At 44.1% G+C, this 23,474-nt stretch overlaps 1 protein-coding gene across 1 annotated transcript; it reads left to right on the forward strand.

The window, feature by feature from the left end:
* Positions 1–4,528: 4,528 nt before the first annotated feature.
* On the forward strand, positions 4,529–21,938 carry LOC109884455 (transcription elongation factor A protein 2-like). The gene is made up of 10 exons (XM_031803841.1): positions 4,529–5,016; positions 5,791–5,853; positions 9,558–9,663; positions 9,869–9,965; positions 14,893–15,041; positions 15,287–15,343; positions 15,514–15,668; positions 17,053–17,199; positions 19,474–19,545; positions 20,674–21,938. The coding sequence occupies exons 1-10, from the start codon at positions 4,948–4,950 to the stop codon at positions 20,680–20,682; spliced, it is 924 nt and encodes a 307-aa protein (XP_031659701.1). The 5' UTR covers positions 4,529–4,947; the 3' UTR covers positions 20,683–21,938.
* The last annotated feature ends 1,536 nt before the right edge of the window (positions 21,939–23,474 follow it).

A 23,474-nucleotide genomic window follows, 5' to 3' on the forward strand; every position in this document is an offset into this window, starting at 1 on the left:
TACTCTCTGTTTATTATCTATGCAGAGTCACTTTACCCCTACCTACATGTACACTGCTGCTACTGGCTGTTTATTATATATGCATAATCACTTTACCCCGACCTACATGTACACTGCTGCTACTCGCTGTTTATTATCTATGCAGAGTCACTTTACCCCTACCTACATGTACACTGCTGCTACTGGCTGTTTATTATATATGCAGAATCACTTTACCCCGACCTACATGTACAAATTACCTCGACTAACCTGTATCTCTACACATTGACTTGGTACTGGTATTTCCTGTATATAGCCTCATTATTGTTATTTTAGTTTTGACTTTTTTTATTTTATTTTTTGACTTTAGTTTATTTAGTAAATATTTTCTTAACTCTGTTCTCCTAAAACTGCATTGTTGGTTAAGGGCTTGTAAGTAAGCATTTCACGGAAAGGTCCTACACCTGTTGTATTCGGCGTATGTTACAAATAACATTTAATTTGAGTATGACAATTGGGTACTTTTTCCACCACTGCTCTTTAGTGCTTTGCGGTCGAGGGCGGTGCATTTGCCATACCAAGCGGGGATGCAGCCAGTCTAAATGCTCTCGATGGTGCAGCTGTAGACCTTGTTAAGGAACCAAATGCCAAATCTTTTCAGCCTCCTGAGAGGGAAAAGGCTCTGTAGAGTGCTCGTCATGACTGTGCGGGTGTGTATGTGGGTGCAAAGGAACTTGAGGCTCTCAACCTGTTCCACTACAGCCTGGATGGGGTTGTATTCCCTCGTCCCGCTTTCTCCTGTAGTCCACAATCAGCTCCTTCGTCTTACTGACTTGCAGTGGTTTAAAGTTCTTAAGTAAAAATCATTTTAAGTACTACTTCAGTAGTTTTTTGGGGGTATCTATGCTTTACCATTTATATTTGGACAACTTTTACTCTTACTTCACTACGTTCCTAAAGAAAATGATGTACTTTTTTTTTACTCCATACATTTTCCCTGACACCCAAAAGTACTCGCTACATTTTGAATGCTTAGCAGGACAGGGAAATGGTCAAATTCACACACTTATCAAGAGAACTTCTCTGGTCATCCCTACTAGCCTCTGATCTGGAGGACTCACTAAACAGAGAACTTCTCTGGTCATCCCTACTACCTCTGATCTGGAGGACTCACTAAACAGAGAACTTCTCTGGTCATCCCTACTAGCCTCTGATCTGGTGGATTCACTAAACATAAATGCTTCCTTTGTAAATGATGTCTGAGTGTTGGACTGTGCCTAGCTGTCAAAAAAATGCAATAAAAAGGAAATTGTGCCGTCTGGTTAATGCATTTACTTTTACATTGTACTTTTACTCACAATTGAGTACTTCTTTCCACTTTTTTCTTGTGTAAGTATATTTAAAATCTGATAATTTTAGACTTTTACTCAAGTAGTATTTTACTGGGTTACTTTCTATTTTACTTCATTTTCTATTATGGTATCTTTACTTTTACTCAAGTTGGACAATTAATTTACTTTTTCCTCCTCCGCTGACTTGTTATTTTTCTCTTTTTTTCTTCTATTTCTCTTTTTTTCTCTCTCTGCATTGTTGGGAAAGGCCAGCAAGTCAGCATTTCACTGTTAGTCTCCACATGTTGTTTACGAAGCATGTGACAAATACAATTGGATATGATTTGTTTTTGAGCCCCACGCAGTTCAATGGGTGCCAAAGTGGTGTTAGCTTGTGTAGAGATGTAGACAGCCGCGATAATTGTGGATGAGAATTATCTTGGTAGATAAAAAGTTACTCAGCTTACCATATATATACAGTATATATACTGACATTCCTGTCTTGCAGTGAATCACACACAGACCGAGCAGTATGGCTGGTGGCATTGTCAGGCTGGAGGGTCATGTCAGGATGAGCCTGCAGGAAGGGTACCACATGAGCGTCTTCCCTGAAACGCACAGTGTTGAGATTGCTTGCAATAACAACAAGCTCAGTCTGATGATGCTGTGACACACCGCCCCCGACCACGACAGACCCTCCACCTCCAAATCGATCACGCTTCAGAGTACAGGCCTCGGTGTTACGCTCATTCCTTCGATGATAAACGCCAATCCGACCGTCACCCCTTGTGAGACAAAACCGTGACTTGTCAGTGAAGAGCACTTTTTGCCAGTCCTGTCTGGTCCAGCGATGGTGGGTTTGTGCCCATAGGCAGTGATGTCTGGTGAGGACCTGCCTTTACAACAGGCCTACAAGCCCTCAGTCCAGCCTCTCTCAACCTATTGCGGACAGTCTGAGCAATGATGGAGGGATTGTGCGTTCCTGGTGCAACCCGGGCAGTTGTTGCCATCCTGTACCTGTCCCGCAGGTGTGATGTTCAGCTGTACCGATCCTGTGCAGGTATTGTTACACAGGGTCTGCCACTGTGAGGACGATCAGCTGTCCGTCAAGTCTCCCTGTAGTGCTGTCTTAGGCGTATCACAATACGGATATTGCTATTTATTTCTCTGGCCCCATCTGCAGTCCTCATGCTTCCTTGCAGCATGCTTGAAGCACGTTAACGCAGATGAGCAGGGACCCTGGACATCTTTCTTTTGGTGTTTTTCAGAGTCAGTAGAAAGTTCTCTTTAGTGTCCTAAGTTTTCATAACTGTGACCTTAATTGCCTTCCGTCTGTAAGCTGTTAGTGTCTTAGCGACCGTTCCACAGGTGCATGTTCATTAATTGTTTATGGTTCATTGAACAAGCAATGGGAAACAGTGTTTAAACCCTTTTCAAGGAAGATCTGTGAAGTTATTTGGATTTTTACGAATTATCTTTGAAAGACAGGGTCCTGAAAAAGGGGAGGTTTCTTTTTTTGCTGAGTTTATATTAGGTTGCGAAACCTCAATATTTACTTCACACTGGAAGCGTTGTACCAGTTGATGCACTAGAAGGTTTTTCTAGTCTTTTTTTAAGGAGTTTTTATATGGAGGTCATGAGTGTCGAAATTGGTTAACAATGCATGTAATTACTTATTTTCTACGTGTAGATTCTTTGAAGTGTCTAAGTGCTGCAATGAATATAAGTGCTGTAATGATTGAGTGTACCGTAATAAGTAGGACACGTGACATCTCGGTAATTTTTTGAGAAAAAAACACTTTTTTCGGGAGTTGTGCCTGATCGTCCCTAGTTACCACAGCCACAAAGTCAACCCCCCCCACCCCCTTTCCTACAATTTATATACATTTAAGACTAGCCTTAATCACACTGCTAACTGTATGCCTAATAATAACCTGAAATTAAGACTAAAAACCATTTTTATAATATTTTTTTAAGCTAGAGCCAATTGTGACTTTGTGGCTGTGGTAACTAGTGGACACCGTTGCGCCCCACACCCATATCCGCCCTCTCATTGGCTAGAATGGTCCCACCTGATCTTGCCTCCTCTCTGCTGTCTTCCATTTTTGAAGACATTTATTTTCATTGTTAAAACGGCCACTAGAGAATATGGTCAATATAATCTATAAAATGTACATCCGGTTTTCAGGGGAAATTGAAAGAGACAATGACGCCTTTTACACTTTCGGACGTTAACCACAGATTATTTATTATATTGACAAGATATACTGCTTGACAATGGAAATACATGTCCTCAATGATTGAAGGAATGCCATTCTAGCCAATGAGAGGGCAGTATGTGCACAAAAACCACAACTAAATCGTTTTTCTCAAAGTTGCCGGAATACCGCGTTCATCCACTTATATATTATATATTACATTTGTAACAGCCTAAACATTACAAAACGTATATTTGATCAAATAAGCCTGACGTATTTCGACACTCTCTCATAGACCTCCTTACAAACAAACGGGCTTGTCTCACTCGGACAAAATTTTGGACGGAGTAAATCCTCTCGCTTCGCCTCTTCCTCTCTGGGTTAACAAAGGTGACATCAGAGTGGAAGAGGCAAAGCCTGGCGAAACTCCATTTTAACTATTTTTGCACGTTTACGGGATTGGATGAACAGTGCAGATGATAACCTCCCTCGAAAGTTTTTTTCTCTCTCGTCAGGGCCCCCCAAAAAGAAAGAATGGCAGAGTTTCTAAATCCAGAGGCGAGATTGCCAAACCAGTGAATGAGACAAGTGAAAAGATTCTTCCTTAATTAAGTAGATGTTTTCTTCTTCTCACATCTAAAGGCACAACCTAGATTCGAGCCAATATCATACGTAGTTAAACATTGTATTACTCAGACCTCGTGAAAGTAACAAATTGACACGTTTTTTATATTAAGGGAAAAAAAAACTACTTTATATCGAAGGAATGAATGCCTTTGATTTGACGGCATGCACATGCGCAGTTATACCGGACGAGGTGTTTAGCTATCCAACGTCAAAATGACGTCATCTACAAGCGCGATCGGCGATTTCTTTTTATCATTGGAAAATCCGTTTGTCTATCTTCATACTGTACTACTTAATGTCTTTGGAAAATAATCCACTAGACGTTTCTTTTTCAACCTACTATTTTAAGGTTGGCCCGCCTCTAGTTAAACCCCAAAAGAATGGAAACAGCGACACCTACTGGCTGATGAAAGAAAGGTGTTATTTATCGAGGTCAGGGAGGTGAGTTCAACGGATTACAGTTTCATGCTGTTTATTAAAAAAAATCACAACTATCCAACTAATATAACGTGATTAGACAGATGTTTGCACACGTTTGGACAGCATTTGGTGAGGTAACGGTTGGGTGAAATATTCGAGAAATGAACAAGCGTCAAACAGCAGATTTTCTGTAGTCCACAAACTACAAATCCCAACCTCTCTCGCCTTTAACAGACAAGCAAAGCCACACTTGCGCCGTAGGGAAAGAAGTGGATGCGTTGGGGACACAGTAGGGGAAGGGAAAGAGACGAGGTTTTTCAACATAAATGGAGGTTCATCCGTAGCGGTGAGAGAAGAGCAGCTGCAAAAAAAAATAAAAAATACAAGTCAAAATGGCGAAAGAGCAGGAGGTCGAACGCATTGCTAAAACGCTGGACAAAATGGTGCACAAGAAAAACACGGTAAGTTTGAGTTTGCTCGGTGGCAGAAGTCAGGTAGGCTTGGCAGAGCAGGGGTGTTGTGGTGGTCGTGTGATGCCTCTTTGTAAGACATCGAACATTCTGGCAAGCTACAGAAATGTTGGTTATTTGTTTTTCAGGGGTTCTGAACTTTAAAACAAAAATAAATAACTAGTTGATTGCGCTGTCGACTTGACGTGAAAGTGAATTGTTGCACTTCACTACTACTATGTGTCAGCGTAGGTTGTAATGGCAACATATTGAAACATTGTTGCATTCACGCTGTGTTTTTGTTATGAACGGGTGTCCACGCCATTGACACGAAAAGCAGGTTCCGCCCCTCCGTTCTCCTAGTTAAGTCCAAGCATGGCTACTCAGGTTTATCAACTGGGATCGTTTTGATATCTGTGTAGATTCAACTTCAGCGTAGATAATTACATTTGTCGACATTTCCACCTCTTCTGTTGACCCTTGCCCGGAGGCGGAACCGAAATATTTAATCTGGAGATAAACTCCCTAAATCCATATGCCACACGGATGACCAGCCATTACAACTGACCATTAAGGCCTCTGTGCTGTGCCCACATTCTTTCCCATATCACTATAGGCCAACACAATCCAGTTTTGATGTGTCTTATCATCTAGATTCTAGCCCACTATTATTTTGTTGGGATAATTAACACATGCATAATGTTTGGTAACTAAAAATAGATTTGTATACAACATCCATTCAATTCAACAGGTGTCAATAATTTTAGCTGTCTCCTTTCTTCACAGGATGGTGCCATATATCTGCTGAGGGAACTGAAGAGCATGAAGATGTCTCTGGAGACTCTACAGGTAGACCCTGTAGGCCTCTCTTTCTGTACCACCTGAGGGAAAATAGTATAGTATTGACCATAGTTTATACAATACAATGTGTCAGTCCAGGATCGATGTCAGTTGGGGAGGGTCAGAGCATAGCTCAAGATGTAAAGTAGGCTACAAAAAAAGTACATTCGGTTATTCCAACCCTCCCCTTTAAAAAATAAATAAATAAATGCAATGGCTGTTCACTTAACTTGGCTGGCTTTAGGACCATGCGGCGTGTGAAATTTGGGCAGTGAGTTGCAAATAGCCTACTGATTTAGTTGCAGCTGTCGGTGAAAAGCAGTTCAACAGGTCTAGTCCTATCCTGTATTCCAAAATACAATCATAGGAAAAACAGGCAAAAAAATCTATAAAACTCAAATGGCTATTGCTGAGAAGATGATGAAAAGACTAGTCGATCTCTCTTTAATTTTCAACTCTGAATTGACACCAGCTGAGAGCATCGGCCATATTGGGGCGACAGGGTAGCCTAGTGGTTAGAGCGTTGGGCTAGTTAACCAAAAGGTTGCAAGTTCAACTCCCCCGAGCTGACATGGTACAAATCTGTCGTTCTGCCCCTGAACAAGGCAGTTAACCCACTGTTCCTAGGCAAGTCTTTGAAAATAAGAATTTGTTCTTTAACTGACTTGCCTTGTTAAATAAATAATAAATGAATATCCCTGGTGAGTGAACATATTCAGTGTTATTGGATCAGTACCACTGGAAACATATGTTGTTTTCCATAAATTAGAGGGTTGCATTTTAAGATGAGGTGGTTTTCATTGATCTCTGTTTGTCAGTGTCAGCAGGCTACTATTTGTTGGTCCGATACCAACGGGCTCAGAGACCGTTTCTGTCTACAAATCATCAGACTGCTGAACACTTCAACTGGACTGAACACCTGCTTTGATAAAAAAAATAATATCCCTCCCACAACTTGGCACATATCCACACACCCACACACACTCACATCACAAATGCTGCTCCCAGACTCTTATGATACTGGTCAGTTTATACACTGCCCCCCTCCTCATCCCCACCTTCCCTAAACACGTGTAAATATTAGGCTATAAATTGTACCTTCCTGTATTATACTGCTCAGTTTATACACTGCCCACCTTCCCTAAAACACGTGTAAATATTAGGCTATAAATTGTACCTTCCTGTATTATACTGCTCAGTTTATACACTGCCCACCTTCCCTAAAACACGTAACTATTAGGTTATAAATTGTACCTTCCTGTATTATACTGCTCAGTTTATACACTGCCCACCTTCCCTAAAACACGTGTAAATATTAGGTTATAAATTGTACCTTCCTGTATTATACTGCTCAGTTTATACACTGCCCACCTTCCCTAAAACACGTGTAAATATTAGGTTATAAATTGTACCTTCCTGTATTATACTGCTCAGTTTATACACTGCCCCCCCCCCCTTCCCCACCTTCCCTAAAACACGTGTAAATATTAGGTTATAAATTGTACCTTCCTGTATTATACTGATGCTAAAGAAAATAATTACATTAACTTTGTTTGTTATCTTATATTATTTCGTATTGTTGTCCAGAAGGAACCTGCAAGGAAGCATTTCATTGGGCGATGTTATTATGTGCTTATCCCGTACGACTAATGAAACTTAACTAGATGCACGCAACCCTTTTAATTTTTTTTTTAAAGCAGCAATTTTATTGTGAAAAAAAGTGCTTCCCAGAAACTGAATTCGTGCTCCGCCTATGGATGTCAGCGTTTGAAGTCAGTCTTGTTGTGACTTGATAGTGTGTATTATACATCTGTTCCACAGCCCTGTAAACCCGATAGTGATCATTAATGTGACGTTCCACAGCCCTGTAAACCCGATAGTGATCATTAATGTGACGTTCCACAGCCCTGTAAACCCGATAGTGATCATTAATGTGACGTTCCACAGCCCTGTAAACCCGATAGTGATCATTAATGGGACGTTCCACAGCCCTGTAAACCAGATAGTGATCATTAATGGGACGTTCCACAGCCCTGTAAACCCGATAGTGATCATTAATGGGACGTTCCACAGCCCTGTAAACCAGATAGTGATCATTAATGGGACGTTCCACAGCCCTGTAAACCAGATAGTGATCATTAAGGGACGTTCCACAGCCCTGTAAACCAGATAGTGATCATTAATGGGACGTTCCACAACCCTGTAAACCAGATAGTGATCATTAAGGGACGTTCCACAGCCCTGTAAACCAGATAGTGATCATTAATGAGACGTTCCACAGCCCTGTAAACCAGATAGTGATCATTAATGGGACGTTCCACAGCCCTGTAAACCAGATAGTGATCATTAATGGGACGTTCCACAGCCCTGTAAACCAGATAGTGATCATTAAGGGACGTTCCACAGCCCTGTAAACCAGATAGTGATCATTAAGGGACGTTCCACAGCCCTGTAAACCCGATAGTGATCATTAATGGGACGTTCCACAGCCCTGTAAACCAGATAGTGATCATTAAGGGACGTTCCACAGCCCTGTAAACCAGATAGTGATCATTAATGGGACGTTCCACAGCCCTGTAAACCAGATAGTGATCATTAATGGGACGTTCCACAGCCCTGTAAACCAGATAGTGATCATTAATGGGACGTTCCACAGCCCTGTAAACCAGATAGTGATCATTAATGGGCCGTTCCACAGCCCTGTAAACCAGATAGTGATCATTAATGGGACGTTCCACAGCCCTGTAAACCAGATAGTGATCATTAATGGGCCGTTCCACAGCCCTGTAAACCAGATAGTGATCATTAATGGGACGTTCCACAGCCCTGTAAACCAGATAGTGATCATTAATGGGACGTTCCACAGCCCTGTAAACCAGATAGTGATCATTAATGGGACGTTCCACAGCCCTGTAAACCAGATAGTGATCATTAATGGGACGTTCCACAGCCCTGTAAACCATATAGTGATCATTAATGGACGTTCCACAGCCCTGTAAACCAGATAGTGATCATTAATGGGACGTTCCACAGCCCTGTAAACCCGATAGTGATCATTAATGGGACGTTCCACAGCCCTGTAAACCAGATAGTGATCATTAATGGGACGTTCCACAGCCCTGTAAACCATATAGTGATCATTAATGGACGTTCCACAGCCCTGTAAACCAGATAGTGATCATTAATGGACGTTCCACAGCCCTGTAAACCAGATAGTGATCATTAATGGACGTTCCACAGCCCTGTAAACCAGATAGTGATCATTAAGGGACGTTCCACAGCCCTGTAAACCAGATAGTGATCATTAATGGGACGTTCCACAGCCCTGTAAACCAGATAGTGATCATTAATGGGACGTTCCACAGCCCTGTAAACCCGATAGTGATCATTAATGGGACGTTCCACAGCCCTGTAAACCAGATAGTGATCATTAATGGGACGTTCCACAGCCCTGTAAACCAGATAGTGATCATTAATGGGACGTTCCACAGCCCTGTAAACCAGATAGTGATCATTAATGGGACGTTCCACAGCCCTGTAAACCAGATAGTGATCATTAATGGGACGTTCCACAGCCCTGTAAACCAGATAGTGATCATTAATGGACGTTCCAAATAGTTTTTTAATATGAAATGTAAAAATGCAGTAAATGAGGTAAAAATTCCCAAACAATCGCTGGCCGTAATGATTAAAGCTAAGATGCTGTCTGTTAGTCCACCAGGATCGGCATGTCGGTGAACGCGGTGAGGAAGCAGAGTTCAGAGGAAGAGGTCCAGACTCTGGCCAAGTCACTCATCAAGTCCTGGAAGAAACTACTGGGTATGTCTGCTACAGGTCTGCCTCGTACCGCTGTCTTGTCTGCTACAGGTCTGCCTCGTACCGCTGTCTTGTCTGACCTGCAGGTCTGCCTCGTACCACTGTCTTGTCTGACCTGCAGGTCTGCCTCGTACCGCTGTCTTGTCTGACCTGCAGGTCTGCCTCGTACCGCTGTCTTGTTCATACCGCTGATATGTTCTCTCTACAGATGGTGCTGAGGGGAAGGCTGCGGAGGAGAAGAGGAGGGAGGGCTCTCCTCTGAGGTCATCAACGTCCAAGGACAGTCCTGGATCCAGCGACCAGAGGTGAGACGTCGTGTCAGTCCTATACCAGAGGTAGTTCAGTGAATAACCTTGTCTGACCTCTTGAAGACTTGTGTGAGCTCCCTGAACTAATGTCTAGGCGTTTAGCTCAGCAGGCTAATGTGTAGTCCATGTACCAGAGGCAGTTCAATGAACTACTCTTGGGTGATGCGTAATCTATCTTGAGCCCAAAAGACATGGGTTTGACTCACTCACTCACACATCAAATATGACTTGACAGGTGAACACAAGGGCTACCTCTCTCCACATGCCATCAAAGCATAACATATATGTTTAACGCTGAATGAGTGACCTCTGTTTTTTGCCAAGTTGTGATGCCGTTTCCTTGCAGAGTTTGATTTTATGTACGTTTCAATTTGGATCCCGCAACGCGGTTATCCTGAGTTACTGTGACCTCTACTATCTGTCACGGGATCCTGCCAGACCAAAACGTCTGAAGTTGGTTTTCTAAGCTAGCTACTAGCCTAGCTGGTAGTGATCCGTATCAAACTGGCAGGGTTTTCCACAAACAGCCTGTGACGCGGTTAGCCCCTGTGGGCGCAGAGGTATCCCACTCTATTTGTATTTCCTGTTGTATGAACGTACCAAACCATAAACATCAATGCCTTTCTTAAAATCAATGTACAGAAGTATATATTTTTAAACCTGCATATTTAGTTAAAAGAAATTCATGTTAGCAAGTCAATATTAACTAGGGAAATTGTGTCACTTCTCTTGCATTCATTGCACGCAGAGTCAGGGTATATTGCAACAGTTTGGGCCGTCTGGCTCGTTGTGAACTAATTTGCCAGAACTTTACATAATTATGACATAACATTGAAGGCTACAGCATTATTTAGACTTAGGGTTGCCACCCGTTAGATAAAATAGGGAACAAATCCATATTTCACTGAAAGAATAAAAAAATGTTTTCTCTCATTTGGAACATTTTCCGGATTTGACCATATAAAACCTCTGCTAGCGTCCCACCACGACACACCACATAAAACTAGAGTCATCAGCATACATGGACACCTATGTTTTTAACCTCTCTGGTACAAGTGGGACGGTAGCGTCCCACCACGACAACAGCCAGTGAAATTGCAGGGCGCCAAATTCAAAACAACAGAAATGCCATAATTAAAATAGATCAAATAGAGAGGGAGAAAATGAATCACAGATGACACTCATAGGACCTTTTATTTAACCAGGCAAGTCAGTTAAGAACAAATTCTTATTTTCAATGACGGCCTAGGAACAGTGGGTTAACTGCCTGTTCAGGGGGCAGAACGGGGGGTTGGGGGTTTGAACGGTTACTAGTCCAACGCTCTAACCACTAGGCTACCCTGCCTCTAACCACTAGGCTACCCTCCACTCTAACCACTAGGCTACCCTCCACTCTAACCACTAGGCTACCCTCCACTCTAACCACTAGGCTACCCTCCACTCTAACCACTTGGCTACCCTGCCACTCTAACCACTTGGCTACCCTGCCACTCTAACCACTAGGCTACCCTGCCACTCTAACCACTAGGCTACCCTGCCACTCTAACCACTAGGCTACCCTGCCACTCTAACCACTAGGCTACCCTGCCACTCTAACCACTAGGCTACCCTGCCACTCTAACCACTAGGCTACCCTGCCACTCTAACCACTAGGCTACCCTGCCACTCTAACCACTAGGCTACCCTGCCACTCTAACCACTAGGCTACCCTGCCACTCTAACCACTAGGCTACCCTGCCACTCTAACCACTAGGCTACCCTGCCACTCTAACCACTAGGCTACCCTGCCACTCTAACCACTAGGCTACCCTGCCACTCTAACCACTAGGCTACCCTGCCACTCTAACCACTAGGCTACCCTGCCACTCTAACCACTAGGCTACCCTGCCACTCTAACCACTAGGCTACCCTGCCACTCTAACCACCAGGCTACCCTGCCACTCTAACCACTAGGCTACCCTGCCACTCTAACCACTAGGCTACCCTGCCGTTACACATGACATGTATGTTTTGTTCGATAATGTGTATATTTATATCCAAAAGTCAAATTTTACGTTGGCGTGTTACATTCACTAGTTCTAAAACATGCAGCAATTGTGCAGAGAGCCACGTCAATTTACAGAAATACTCATAAATGTTGATGAAAATACAAGTGTTATTACATGGAAGGAGAGATGTACTTCTCCTTAATGCGACCGCTGTGTCCGATTAAAAAACAATAAATACATTTTTAAAAACGATGGAAAAAGCAAACCATGTGATTAATCTGAGTACAGCGTTCAGACAACAAACTAGCCAAAACGATATCCGCCATATTGTGTAGTCAACAATACTTAGAAATAGCAATATAAATATTCACTCACCTACCTCAGATTGCACTCCCAGGAATCCCAGTTCCACAATAAATGTTTGATTTTGTTCGATAAAGTTAATCATTTATGTCCAAATAGCTTCTTTTGTTGGTAAACAAATCCAAACGCTCGTGCCGGTCCAGCCGAACGTCAGACGAAAAGTTCAACAAGTTATATTACAGGTAGTTGGACAAGATTCTACGAAGTATAGAATCAATCTTTAGGATGTTTTTATCATAAATGTTCAATAATGTTCCAACCGGAGAATTCCATTGTCTGTAGAATAGCAATGGAACGAGAGCTAACTCCTTCATAGTAGAAGCCCGAAACAAAGTTCTAAAGACTGTTGCCATCTAGTGGAAGCCTTAGGAAGTGCAATATGACCCCATTTACACTGTATATTGGAATGGCAAAGAGTTGAAAAACTACAAAGATTTCCCACTTCCTGATTGGATTTTTCTCAGGTTTTCACCTGCCATATGATTTCTATTATACACAGACATCATTTAAACAGTTTTAGACACTTCTGAGTGTTTTCTATCCAATATCACAAACAATATGCATATATTTGCATCTGGGACAGAGTAGCAGGCAGTTTACTCTGGGCACCTTATTCATCCAAGATACTCAATACTGCCCCCCCAGTCACTGTTAGTGTTAGTGGAAAAACCTACACACTCGGTTGATATATTATCGAATATATATTTTAAAAACAACATGAAGATTGATTATAAAAAACGTTTGACATGTTTCTGTCGACATCATCATGGATATTATTTGGAATATCTGCGTTGTCGTGACCGCTCTTTCCTGTGGATTTCTGAACATAACGCAACAAACAAACGTCTGTATTTTGGGTATAAAAATAATCTTTATGGAACAAAAGGAAAAAAGGAACATTTGTTGTGTAATTGGGAGTCTCGTGAGTGAAAACATCCGAAGATCATCAAAGGTAAACCATTTTTTTTTTATTGCTTTTCTGATTTTTTTGTGACCTAGCTACTTGATGCTTAGTGTACATAATGCTATCGATAAACTTACACAAACGCTTGGATTGCTTTCGCTATAAAGCATCATTTCTAAATCTGAGACGACAGGTGGATTAACAAAAGGCTAAGCTGTGTTTTCCTATATTGCACTTGTGATTTCATGAATATTTTTTTGTAATATTATTTGACTGTGGCGCTATGCTATTCAGCGGTTGCTGATGATCATTATCCTGCTACCGGGATGGGTAGCGGCAACAAGTTAGTGTATTAGAACATCCAATAGTCAAAGGTATATGAAATACAAATGGTATAGAGAGATGGTCGACACGGCATAATTCCTATAATAACTACAACCTAAAACTTCTTAACTGGGGAAAATTGAAGAACTGGGAATATTGAACCACCAGCTTTCATTTGTTCTGAGCAAGGAACTTAAATATTAGCTTTTTTACATGGCACATATTGCACTTTTACTTTCTCCTCCAACACCTTTGCATTATTTAAACCAAATTGAGCATGTTTCATTATTTATTTGAGACTAAATCGATTTTTATTATATTTTGTATTATAGTAAATTTAAGTGTTCATTCAGTATTGTTGTAATTGTCATTATACCCCCCCAGGGCAGGTGTCTAGGCCTGTTTTTAAAATCTTAACTAACAACACTTACTAATGACTAAATCCAGTATGTCTATGTATGCTGATGACTCAACACGTCAGCTCCTACAGCGACTGAAATGACTGCAACACTTAACAAAGAGCTGCAGTTAGTTTCAGAATGGGTGGCAAGGAATAAGTTAGGCCTAAATTTTTCTAACTAAAAGCATTGTATTCGGGACAAATCATTCACTATACCTTAAACATCAACTAAATATTGTAATAAACAATGTGGAAGTTGAGGTGACTAAACCGCTTCGAGTATAGAATCGAAAGGTGAAACGGCAAATAGAAATCCAATATGGATGGTCTTCAGACAGAACTAATGAGGATCCATAATAAACCCCAGGAAGAGTAGCTGCTGCCTTGGCAGGAACTAATGAGGATCCATAATAAACACCAGGAAGAGTAGCTGCTGCCTTGGCAGGAACTAATGGGGATCCATAATAAACCCCAGGAAGAGTAGCTGCTGCCTTGACAGGAACTAATGGGGATCCATAATAAACCCCAGGAAGAGTAGCTGCTGCCTTGGCAGGAACTAATGGGGATCCATAATAAAACCCAGGAAGAGTAGCTGCTGCCTTGACAGGAACTAATGGGGATCCATAATAAACCCCAGGAAGAGTAGCTGTTGTCTTGACAGGAACTAATGGGGATCCATAATAAACCCCAGGAAGAGTAGCTGCTGCCTTGGCAGGAACTAATGGGGATCCATAATAAACCCCAGGAAGAGTAGCTGTTGTCTTGACAGGAACTAATGGGGATCCATAATAAACCCCAGGAAGAGTAGCTGTTGTCTTGACAGGAACTAATGGGGATCCATAATAAATCGAAGAGAAAAATAAACACACTTATGTTACTGTTTTGGAATAAATGGATCAGGGTCACTCCTAACATGATGTAACATTCTCTTCTTGTCTACCCCAGCAAGAAACTGCCTGAGCCCCCTACGACCCCCACCACCCCTACGACCCCCACCTCTCCAAAGTTCACCTCCTTCCCCCAAGCCCCCGTCACCACTGACAGCGTACGCACCAAGTGCCGAGAGCTGCTGGTGGCTGCCCTGCAGACCGACGGTGAGACAGACCCTACAAAGATGGCCGCCATTATCGGCACATTCTACAGCTGTATAGGTTGATGACTTCAGCAACTCTAGTATTATACATCTCTGGGTGAGACGGAGCCCAATCATAAGGAGGGATCTAAGATATGGGGTGGCTGGAGGGACATTTAATTTTTTTAAGTACATTATTTGGATGTGTAATTTTTGTTTAAAAATAAATTTAAAAAAACGAATGACCACTCTGTTTTCGTATGTCAGATGACCACAAGACCATTGGAGCAGACACTGACAACTTGGCTGCTCAGATTGAGGACTATATCCTTTCGCCTGTCCGCTTGTCTCTGTCAGTGTCTGGTGATGAGGACCAGACAGATGTGTGGTAATCAAGGTTTCTGGATCATTTTTATAGGACTCTGCATGTCTAAGACTGTCTTACGGTGTGTGTGTGCGTGCAGTGTCGTTCTCCTTCACTCTCCCTGCTTCACGTATCTACCAGGAGTTTAAGTCTACAGACCAGAAGTACAAGTCCAGACTGAGGAGCCGTATCTCCAACCTGAAGGACCAGAAGAACCCAGACCTCCGACGCAACGTCCTCGCTGGAAACATCTCTGCTGACCGCATCGCTAGCATGGCTGCTGAGGTACGATGGGGGGGGGGGGCATCGCTAGCATGGCTGCTGAGGTACGATGGGGGGGGGGGGGGGGGCATCGCTAGCATGGCTGCTGAGGTACGATGCGGGGGGGGCATCGCTAGCATGGCTGCTGAGGTACGATGCGGGGGGAGCATCGCTAGCATGGCTGCTGAGGTACGATGGGGGGGGGGGGGGGGCATCGCTAGCATGGCTGCTGAGGTACGATGGGGGGGGGGGGGGGGCATCGCTAGCATGGCTGCTGAGGTACGATGGGGGGGGGGGGGCATCGCTAGCATGGCTGCTGAGGTACGATGGGGGGGGGGGGGCATCGCTAGCATGGCTGCTGAGGTACGATGCGGGGGGGGCATCGCTAGCATGGCTGCTGAGGTACGATGCGGGGGGGGCATCGCTAGCATGGCTGCTGAGGTACGATGCGGGGGGGGCATCGCTAGCATGGCTGCTGAGGTACGATGCGGGGGGGGCATCGCTAGCATGGCTGCTGAGGTACGATGCGGGGGGGGCATCGCTAGCATGGCTGCTGAGGTACGATGCGGGGGGGGGCATCGCTAGCATGGCTGCTGAGGTACGATGCGGGGGGGGCATCGCTAGCATGGCTGCTGAGGTACGATGGGGGGGGGGGGGGGGCATCGCTAGCATGGCTGCTGAGGTACGATGGGGGGGGGGGGGGCATCGCTAGCATGGCTGCTGAGGTACGATGGGGGGGGGGGGGCATCGCTAGCATGGCTGCTGACGTACGATGGGGGGGGCATCGCTAGCATGGCTGCTGAGGTACGATGGGGTGGGCATCGCTAACATGGCTGCTGAGGTACGATGGGGGGGCATCGCTAACATGGCTGCTGAGGTACGATGGGGGGGGGGGGGGCATCGCTAACATGGCCGCTGAGGTACGATGGGGGGGGGGGGGGGCGGCATCGCTAGCATGGCCGCTGAGGTACGATGGGGGGGGGCATCGCTAGCATGGCCGCTGAGGTACGATGGGGGGGGGGCATCGCTAGCATGGCCGCTGAGGTACGATGGGGGGGGCATCGCTAGCATGGCTGCTGAGGTACGATGGGGGGGGGCATCGCTAGCATGGCTGCTGAGGTACGATGGGGGGGGGCATCGCTAGCATGGCTGCTGAGGTACGATGGGGGGGGGGGGGGGGGGGCATCGCTAACATGGCTGCTGAGGTACGATGTGGGGGGGGGGGCATCTCTAGCATGGCTGCTGAGGTACAATGCGGGGGGGGGGGGGGTCTGTGTGTTTCATGTTTTGACCGTGAACTCCATACAGTTGAAATACTCTTAAAAAAAATTTTTTAATAGCATTCACGCGCTTCACATCTGACACTGAGACGATTCTGTAAGGTCAATTCTCTGTGTGTACCAACCAGGAGATGGCGAGCGCGGAGCTGAAAGAGATGAGGAAGGCTTTGACCAAAGACGCCATCAGAGAGCACCAGCTGTCTAAAGTGGGCGGGACCGAGACTGACATGTTTCAATGTGGCAAATGCAGGGGCAAGAACTGCACCTACACACAGGTACCGACATAGTGAACTAGACCTCTACACACAGGCACCGACATAGTGAACTAGACCTCTACACACAGGCACCGACATAGTGAACTAGACCTCTACACACAGGCACCGACATAGTGAACTGGACCTCTACACACAGGCACCGACATAGTGAACTAGACCTCTACACACAGGTACCGACATAGTGAACTCTAGTCAGCTCAGTGTAGTTTCCACCTGGGGTAAAATCACAGGTAGTCAGTTCAGTGTAGTTTCCCCCTGGGGTAAAATCACAGGTAGTCAGTTCAGTGTAGTTTCCCCCTGGGGTAAAATCACAGGTAGTCAGTTCAGTGTAGTTTCCCCCTGGGGTAAAATCACAGGTAGTCAGTTCAGTGTAGTTTCCCCCTGGGGTAAAATCACATGTAGTCAGCTCAGTGTAGTTTCCCCCTGGGGTAAAATCGCATGTTGTCAGTTCAGTGTAGTTTCCCCCTGGGGTAAAATCACATGTTGTCAGTTCAGTGTAGTTTCCCCCTGGGGTAAAATCAGAGAAAAGAACACGCTTCTGCAGGTTAGAGCAGAATGTGTTGATTCTACACACAGAGAGACACAGAGAGACACAGAGAGAGCTCCTGTGTGTGGCTTGTGTAAATACAGTTGAAGTCGGAAGTTTACATAATCTTAGGTTGGAGTCATTAAAACTAGTTTTCAACCACTCCACAAATTTCTTGATAACAAAACTATAGTTTTGGCAAGTCTGTTAGGACAACTACTTTATGCATGACGCAAGTAATTTTTCCAACAATTGTTTACAGACAGATTATTTCACTTGTAATTCACTGTATCACAATTCCAGTGGGTCAGAAGTTTACATACACTAAGTTGACTGTGCCTTTAAACAACTTGGAAAATTCTAGAAATGTATGTCATAGCTTTAGAAGCCTCTGGTAGGCATATTGACATCCGTTGAGTCAATTGGAGGTGTACCTGTGGATTTATTTCAAGGCCTACCTTCAAACTCAGTGCCTCTTTGCTTGACATCATGGGAAAATCTAAAGGAATAAGCCAAGACCTCAGAAAAAACATTGTAGACCTCCATAAGTCTGGTTCGTCCTTGGGAGCAATTTCCAAACACCTGTGGAACCACGTTCATCTGTAAAAACAATAGTACGCAAGTATAAACACCATGGGACCATGCAGCGGTCATACCGTTCAGGAAGGAGATGTGGTTCTGTCTCCTAGATATGAATGTACTTTGGTGCGAAAAGTACAAATCGATCCCAGAACAACAGCAAAGGACCTTGTGAAGATGCTGGAGGAAACAGGTACAAAAGTATCTCTATCCACAGTAAAACGAGTCCTATATCGACATAACCTGAAATGCCGCTCAGCAAGGAAGAAGCCACTTCTCCAAAACCACCATTAAAAAAGCCAGACTACTTTTTGCAACTGCACATGGGGACAAAGATTGTACTTTTTGGAGAAATGTCCTCTGGTCTGATGAAACAAAAATATAACTGTTTGGCCATAATGACCATTGTTATGTTTGGAGGAAAAGGGGGAGGCTTGTAAGCAGAAGATCACCATCCCAACCGTGAAGCACGGGGGTGGCAGCATCATGTTGTGGGGGTGTTTTGCTGCAGGAGGGACTGGTGCACTTCACAAAAAAAGATGGCATCATGAGGATGGAAAGTTATATGGATATATTGAATCAACATCTCAAGACATCAGTCAGGAAGTGAAAGCTTGGTCGTAAATGGGTCTTCCAAATGGACAATGACCCCAAGCATACTTCCAAAGTTGTGGCAAAATGGCTTAAGGACAACAAAGTCAAGGTATTGGAGTGGCCATCACAAAGCCCTGATCTCAATCCCATAGAAAATTTGTGCGAGCAAGGAGGCCTACAAACCTGATCCAGTTACACCAGCTCTGTCAGGAGGAATGGGTCAAAATTCACCCAACTTATTGTGGGAAGCTTGTGGAAGGCTACCCGAAACGTTTGACCCAAGTTAAACAATTTCAAGGCAATGCTACCAAATACTAATTGAGTATATGTAAACTTCTGACCCACTGGGAATGTGATGAAAGAAATAAAAGCTGAAATAAATCATTCCCTCTACTATTATTCTGACATTTCACATTCTTAAAATGAGGTGGTGATTCTAACTGACCTAAGACAGGGAATTTTTACTAGGATTAAATGTCAGTAATTGTGTGAAACTGAGTTTAAATGTATTTGGCCAAGGTGTATGTAAACTTCTGACTTCAACTGTACATGCTGTCTCTCCCTGTGTGTTGTAGGTGCAGACGCGCAGTGCTGATGAGCCCATGACCACCTTTGTACTGTGCAACGGCTGTGGAAACCGCTGGAAGGTAGGCTGTGTACCCACTGTCTGGTACATTCCTGGGATAATTAGTTTTTTATCTATGCTTAATTTGAATATCAAAGAAAATAGTTAGCAACTACATTGGACTACCTTGAGCCCAGGTTTGATGTCCCGCTTCCTAGCTTGGTGGGCCCCGCTCCCTAGCTTGGTGGGCCCCCGCTCCCTAGCTTGGTGGGCCCCCGCTCCCTAGCTTGGTGGGCCCCCGCTCCCTAGCTTGGTGGGCCCCCGCTCCCTAGCTTGGTGGGCCCCCGCTCCCTAGCTTGGTGGGCCCCCGCTCCCTAGCTTGGTGGGCCACCGCTCCCTAGCTTGGTGGGCCCCCGCTCCCTAGCTTGGTGGGCCCCCGCTCCCTAGCTTGGTGGGCCCCCGCTCCCTAGCTTGGTGGGCCCCCGCTCCCTAGCTTGGTGGGCCCCCGCTCCCTAGCTTGGTGGGCCCCCGCTCCCTAGCTTGGTGGGCCCCCGCCTCCCTAGCTTGGTGGGCCCCCGCCTCCCTAGCTTGGTGGGCCCCCGCCTCCCTAGCTTGGTGGGCCCCCGGCTCCCTAGCTTCTATGTATTTCTGTAGATCTTAAATGATTTGAACGGTGTAAGTAGTATGCTGGTTCACCTTTCTGATTTGGTGAGGTGGAGAATTGCACCATAGTGCTCCCACTTGTCCAGTCCTGTCAGATCTACAGCCATGTGTATAAGGGTAGAGACCAGTGGTTTGCTTGATCAGAGGTTACCTAACCCTGACTTGGTTGTGAGATGTAAATATGGGCTAGAAGGTAAGGGGGAACATGGTGCTTTTAATGGCTTGGCTGCTCAGTACTCCTGCAGTACCACAGTGTCACCACAAGATGGCAGCAGACATTGTCAAGCACTGCTGACTTTACTGGTGCTACTGTGGTGGTAACCATGCCGACTTCTTCTAATGATGTTATACATTCTCTCACATCCAATATAATACAACACACCTACCAGACACGTTTGTTGTTGTCCTGTACCCTCCATATTTGAGTTGTTTTAACAGACACTCTTACTCAGTGACTTGCAATCAGTGTATTGAACTAAAGTAAATCAACCACATGCCATGATCATTGCAAGTCAAATCTTTACCACTTTGTCTCCCTCCTCCCCAGTTCTGTTGAGGAGAAGAGATTCTGGATTTGCTAGTAGAAGAGCTGACCTGGATGAAGAAATAAACCTGGACCTAATTTTGTTACAACTGCAGACTGTTTTTTTTATATATTTCTTTTTACATTTAACTCATAAATCTGTAGAAAATATTTTGCCATTTTGATTTAATATCCTTTTTTTTTTAAATATTAAATCACACTAGCCTGGGTGCCTTTTCTGGTTCTGTTCACTTGCCTCAACCTCTTATGGAATGTCATGTTTGGTTTGACAACAGGTTGGCAAGAGCACAAACTGTTCTGGGACCAGGCCGAAGTTGAACACTTGCTCTTAAAACAACATTTTGGTTTGCTGTTCATTAGTTGAAGCGCTATCTTACTAAAAAAAAAAACTTAATTTTGGGGGTGCCTTTCTTTGCCCCTCTGTGCCACAAATGATCATTTTACTGTTCGTTTTATACACTTGCTGTATTTCGAGGGTTTATACACTCTTAGTATAAGTCCCAAATGCCACCCTATTCCCTGTAGTGCACTATAAAGGGAATGAGGTAACATTTGGATACATACTTGCTGTATATAGAACAAGCCGTTGTTTCACTCTCTTCTGAATCTACAGTCTTACATATTCAGTACCACTCAAAACTCTGAAGTTGACGAATATGGAATCATGTAGTAACAAATCAAAATAGTTTTTAATTATTTTTTTTTAGATTCTTCAAAGTAGCCACCCGTTGCCTTGACAGCTTTTGCACACTCTTGGCATTCTCTCAACCAGCTTCATGAGGTAGTCACCTGGAATGCATTTCAATTAACAGGTGTGCCTTGTTAATTTGGTTAAAAACCCTTGAATGAGTAGGAGTGTTCAATCTTTTGACTGGTACTGTATGAATAAAATACACAGATTCTTAGTTCTGTTTTGGTTCTTCCAGAAACAAATGAGAGAAACAGGAGGATCTGCTAGAAGATATAGAATGAGAGGTTTGAGGACCGTTTCTCTTTTTCTTCTCTGCTTGCCCTTTACTAAAAGGTTAGCGGAGAAGTAGCCTGATATCCAAATCGAGTTTGCTACTTTTTCTCCTTTCTGTTAAAACAATTATAAAATGTAGTTCAGACTACTGGAGCAAAAGAGCCTCCTGACAAACTATCGACTGGTTTGAAAAGTTTTGTCATGCAAGTGATTTATTTTGTATTGTTAACATTTTGTCCTCCCAATGGGAACTTGTGTCAATTTGAATTAAAAACGGATGTAAGGAGTGTGGAAAGAGACTGGGGGAGGGGTCCTGGTGAGTTCTTGTTAGCACTGGGCTTATCAACACGATCAGTTCACTAGCCAAACGTTGTTTTTAACGTTACAAATACAGATGTCATGAATAGAGCAGACCATGATTCCTTGTTGTAAAACATGTTTGTTCTACAACTTGTCCAGCTGAACACACCCCCCTTATGCACATGAAAGACCCATTTTAAAGTTCTATCGTCATGACAATGTTTTCTGGGGGTAGCCTGAAAGAGGAAGCCAATTTTAATGCCTGAGAACACACTCTCCATATAAACAATTTGGGAGAACTAGAGAGATACTTTCCAGAAGTTGATGTACATTTCCCATCACGTCCCACTGGATCAACTGAAAGTTTGCTGTGGAGGAGAAGAAGAAAACCCACAAAGAGGAACAAACCGCTAGCCAATACACCTGCCTTGTTATCCATTACTTCTCAGCTCCTTTCCATGACACTTACTAGGTTCTCCTAAAAGTCTTCTGTTGACCTCATCATTGATGAAAACTAACTGTAATGAACATCTATGAATTACTAAATGCTGTAGAGATCATTATGAGGTAGTCCTACCGTAATGTAACGGTACAGAGCCATCTCTCCTCAGCCGAGACCCGGGTTCATGATGTAGGAAACGGACCAAAACTGTTTGCTAGACGGTGAAAACGGGGAGGTGGCCTAATATCTAGACTTGTCCAATAAGAAACGCTTGTTTCCCTTTGCACATTTGTTTTGCTACAATGTGCAGTAATGAGCCCGTTTCTCGGTCTAGCGTCCTGCTCAGGAATATGAGTGTGTGGTGCTGGTGTCTGCGGAGCTCTGTGTTGTTTGTGGAGCTCTGTGGTGTTTGGAGCTCTGTGGTGTTTGTGGAGCTCTGTGTTGTTTGTGGAGCTCTGTGTTGTTTGTGGAGCTCTGTTGTTTGTGGAGCTCTGTGGTGTTTGTGGAGCTCTGTGGTGTTTGTGGAGCTCTGTGGTGTTTGTGGAGCTCTGTGGTGTTTGGAGCTCTGTGGTGTTTGTGGAGCTCTGTGGTGTTTGTGGAGCTCTGCTTATTTCAGCACTAGCAGGTTATTTCCATACCTGTGAATGCAGAGTGGGATCAGATCAGCCTGTCAAATATCTGTCTTACAGACACACAGAGGCACAAGCTGACTTAAGTCTAAAGAGCTGCAAGACTAGATGCTTAATTACTGTAGTCGGATTAGGGATCAGTGGATATATTCAGACTGGCCCTGTCCTTGTGGTGAAGTATTCAGCCCATTTAGCAGGTAACATTTTAACCCCCTCTCTCTGGCAGGTAACATGTTAACCCCCTCTCTCTGGCAGGTAACATTTTAATCCCCTCTCTCTTGCAGGTAACATGTTAACCCCCTCTCTCTTGCAGGTAACATATACAGTGGGGCAAAAAAGTATTTAGTCAGCCACCAATTGTGCAAGTTCTCCCACTTAAAAAGATGAGAGGCCTGTAATTTTCATCATAGGTACACTTCAACTATGACAGACAAAATGAGAGAAGAAAATACAGAAAGTCACATTGTAG

Source organism: Oncorhynchus kisutch, linkage group LG24 (genome assembly GCF_002021735.2).
Source record: "Oncorhynchus kisutch isolate 150728-3 linkage group LG24, Okis_V2, whole genome shotgun sequence".
NCBI lineage: Eukaryota > Metazoa > Chordata > Actinopteri > Salmoniformes > Salmonidae > Oncorhynchus > Oncorhynchus kisutch.

Excerpts from the sequence above, each read along its gene's own strand:
- LOC109884455 (XM_031803841.1), top strand. The coding sequence starts at position 4,948 with ATGGCGAAAGAGCAGGAGGTCGAACGCATTGCTAAAACGCTGGACAAA. Across the intron at positions 5,017-5,790 it reads TGGTGCACAAGAAAAACACG|GATGGTGCCATATATCTGCT; the intron begins GTAAGTTTGAGT and ends CTTTCTTCACAG. Across the intron at positions 9,966-14,892 it reads CCTGGATCCAGCGACCAGAG|CAAGAAACTGCCTGAGCCCC; the intron begins GTGAGACGTCGT and ends TGTCTACCCCAG.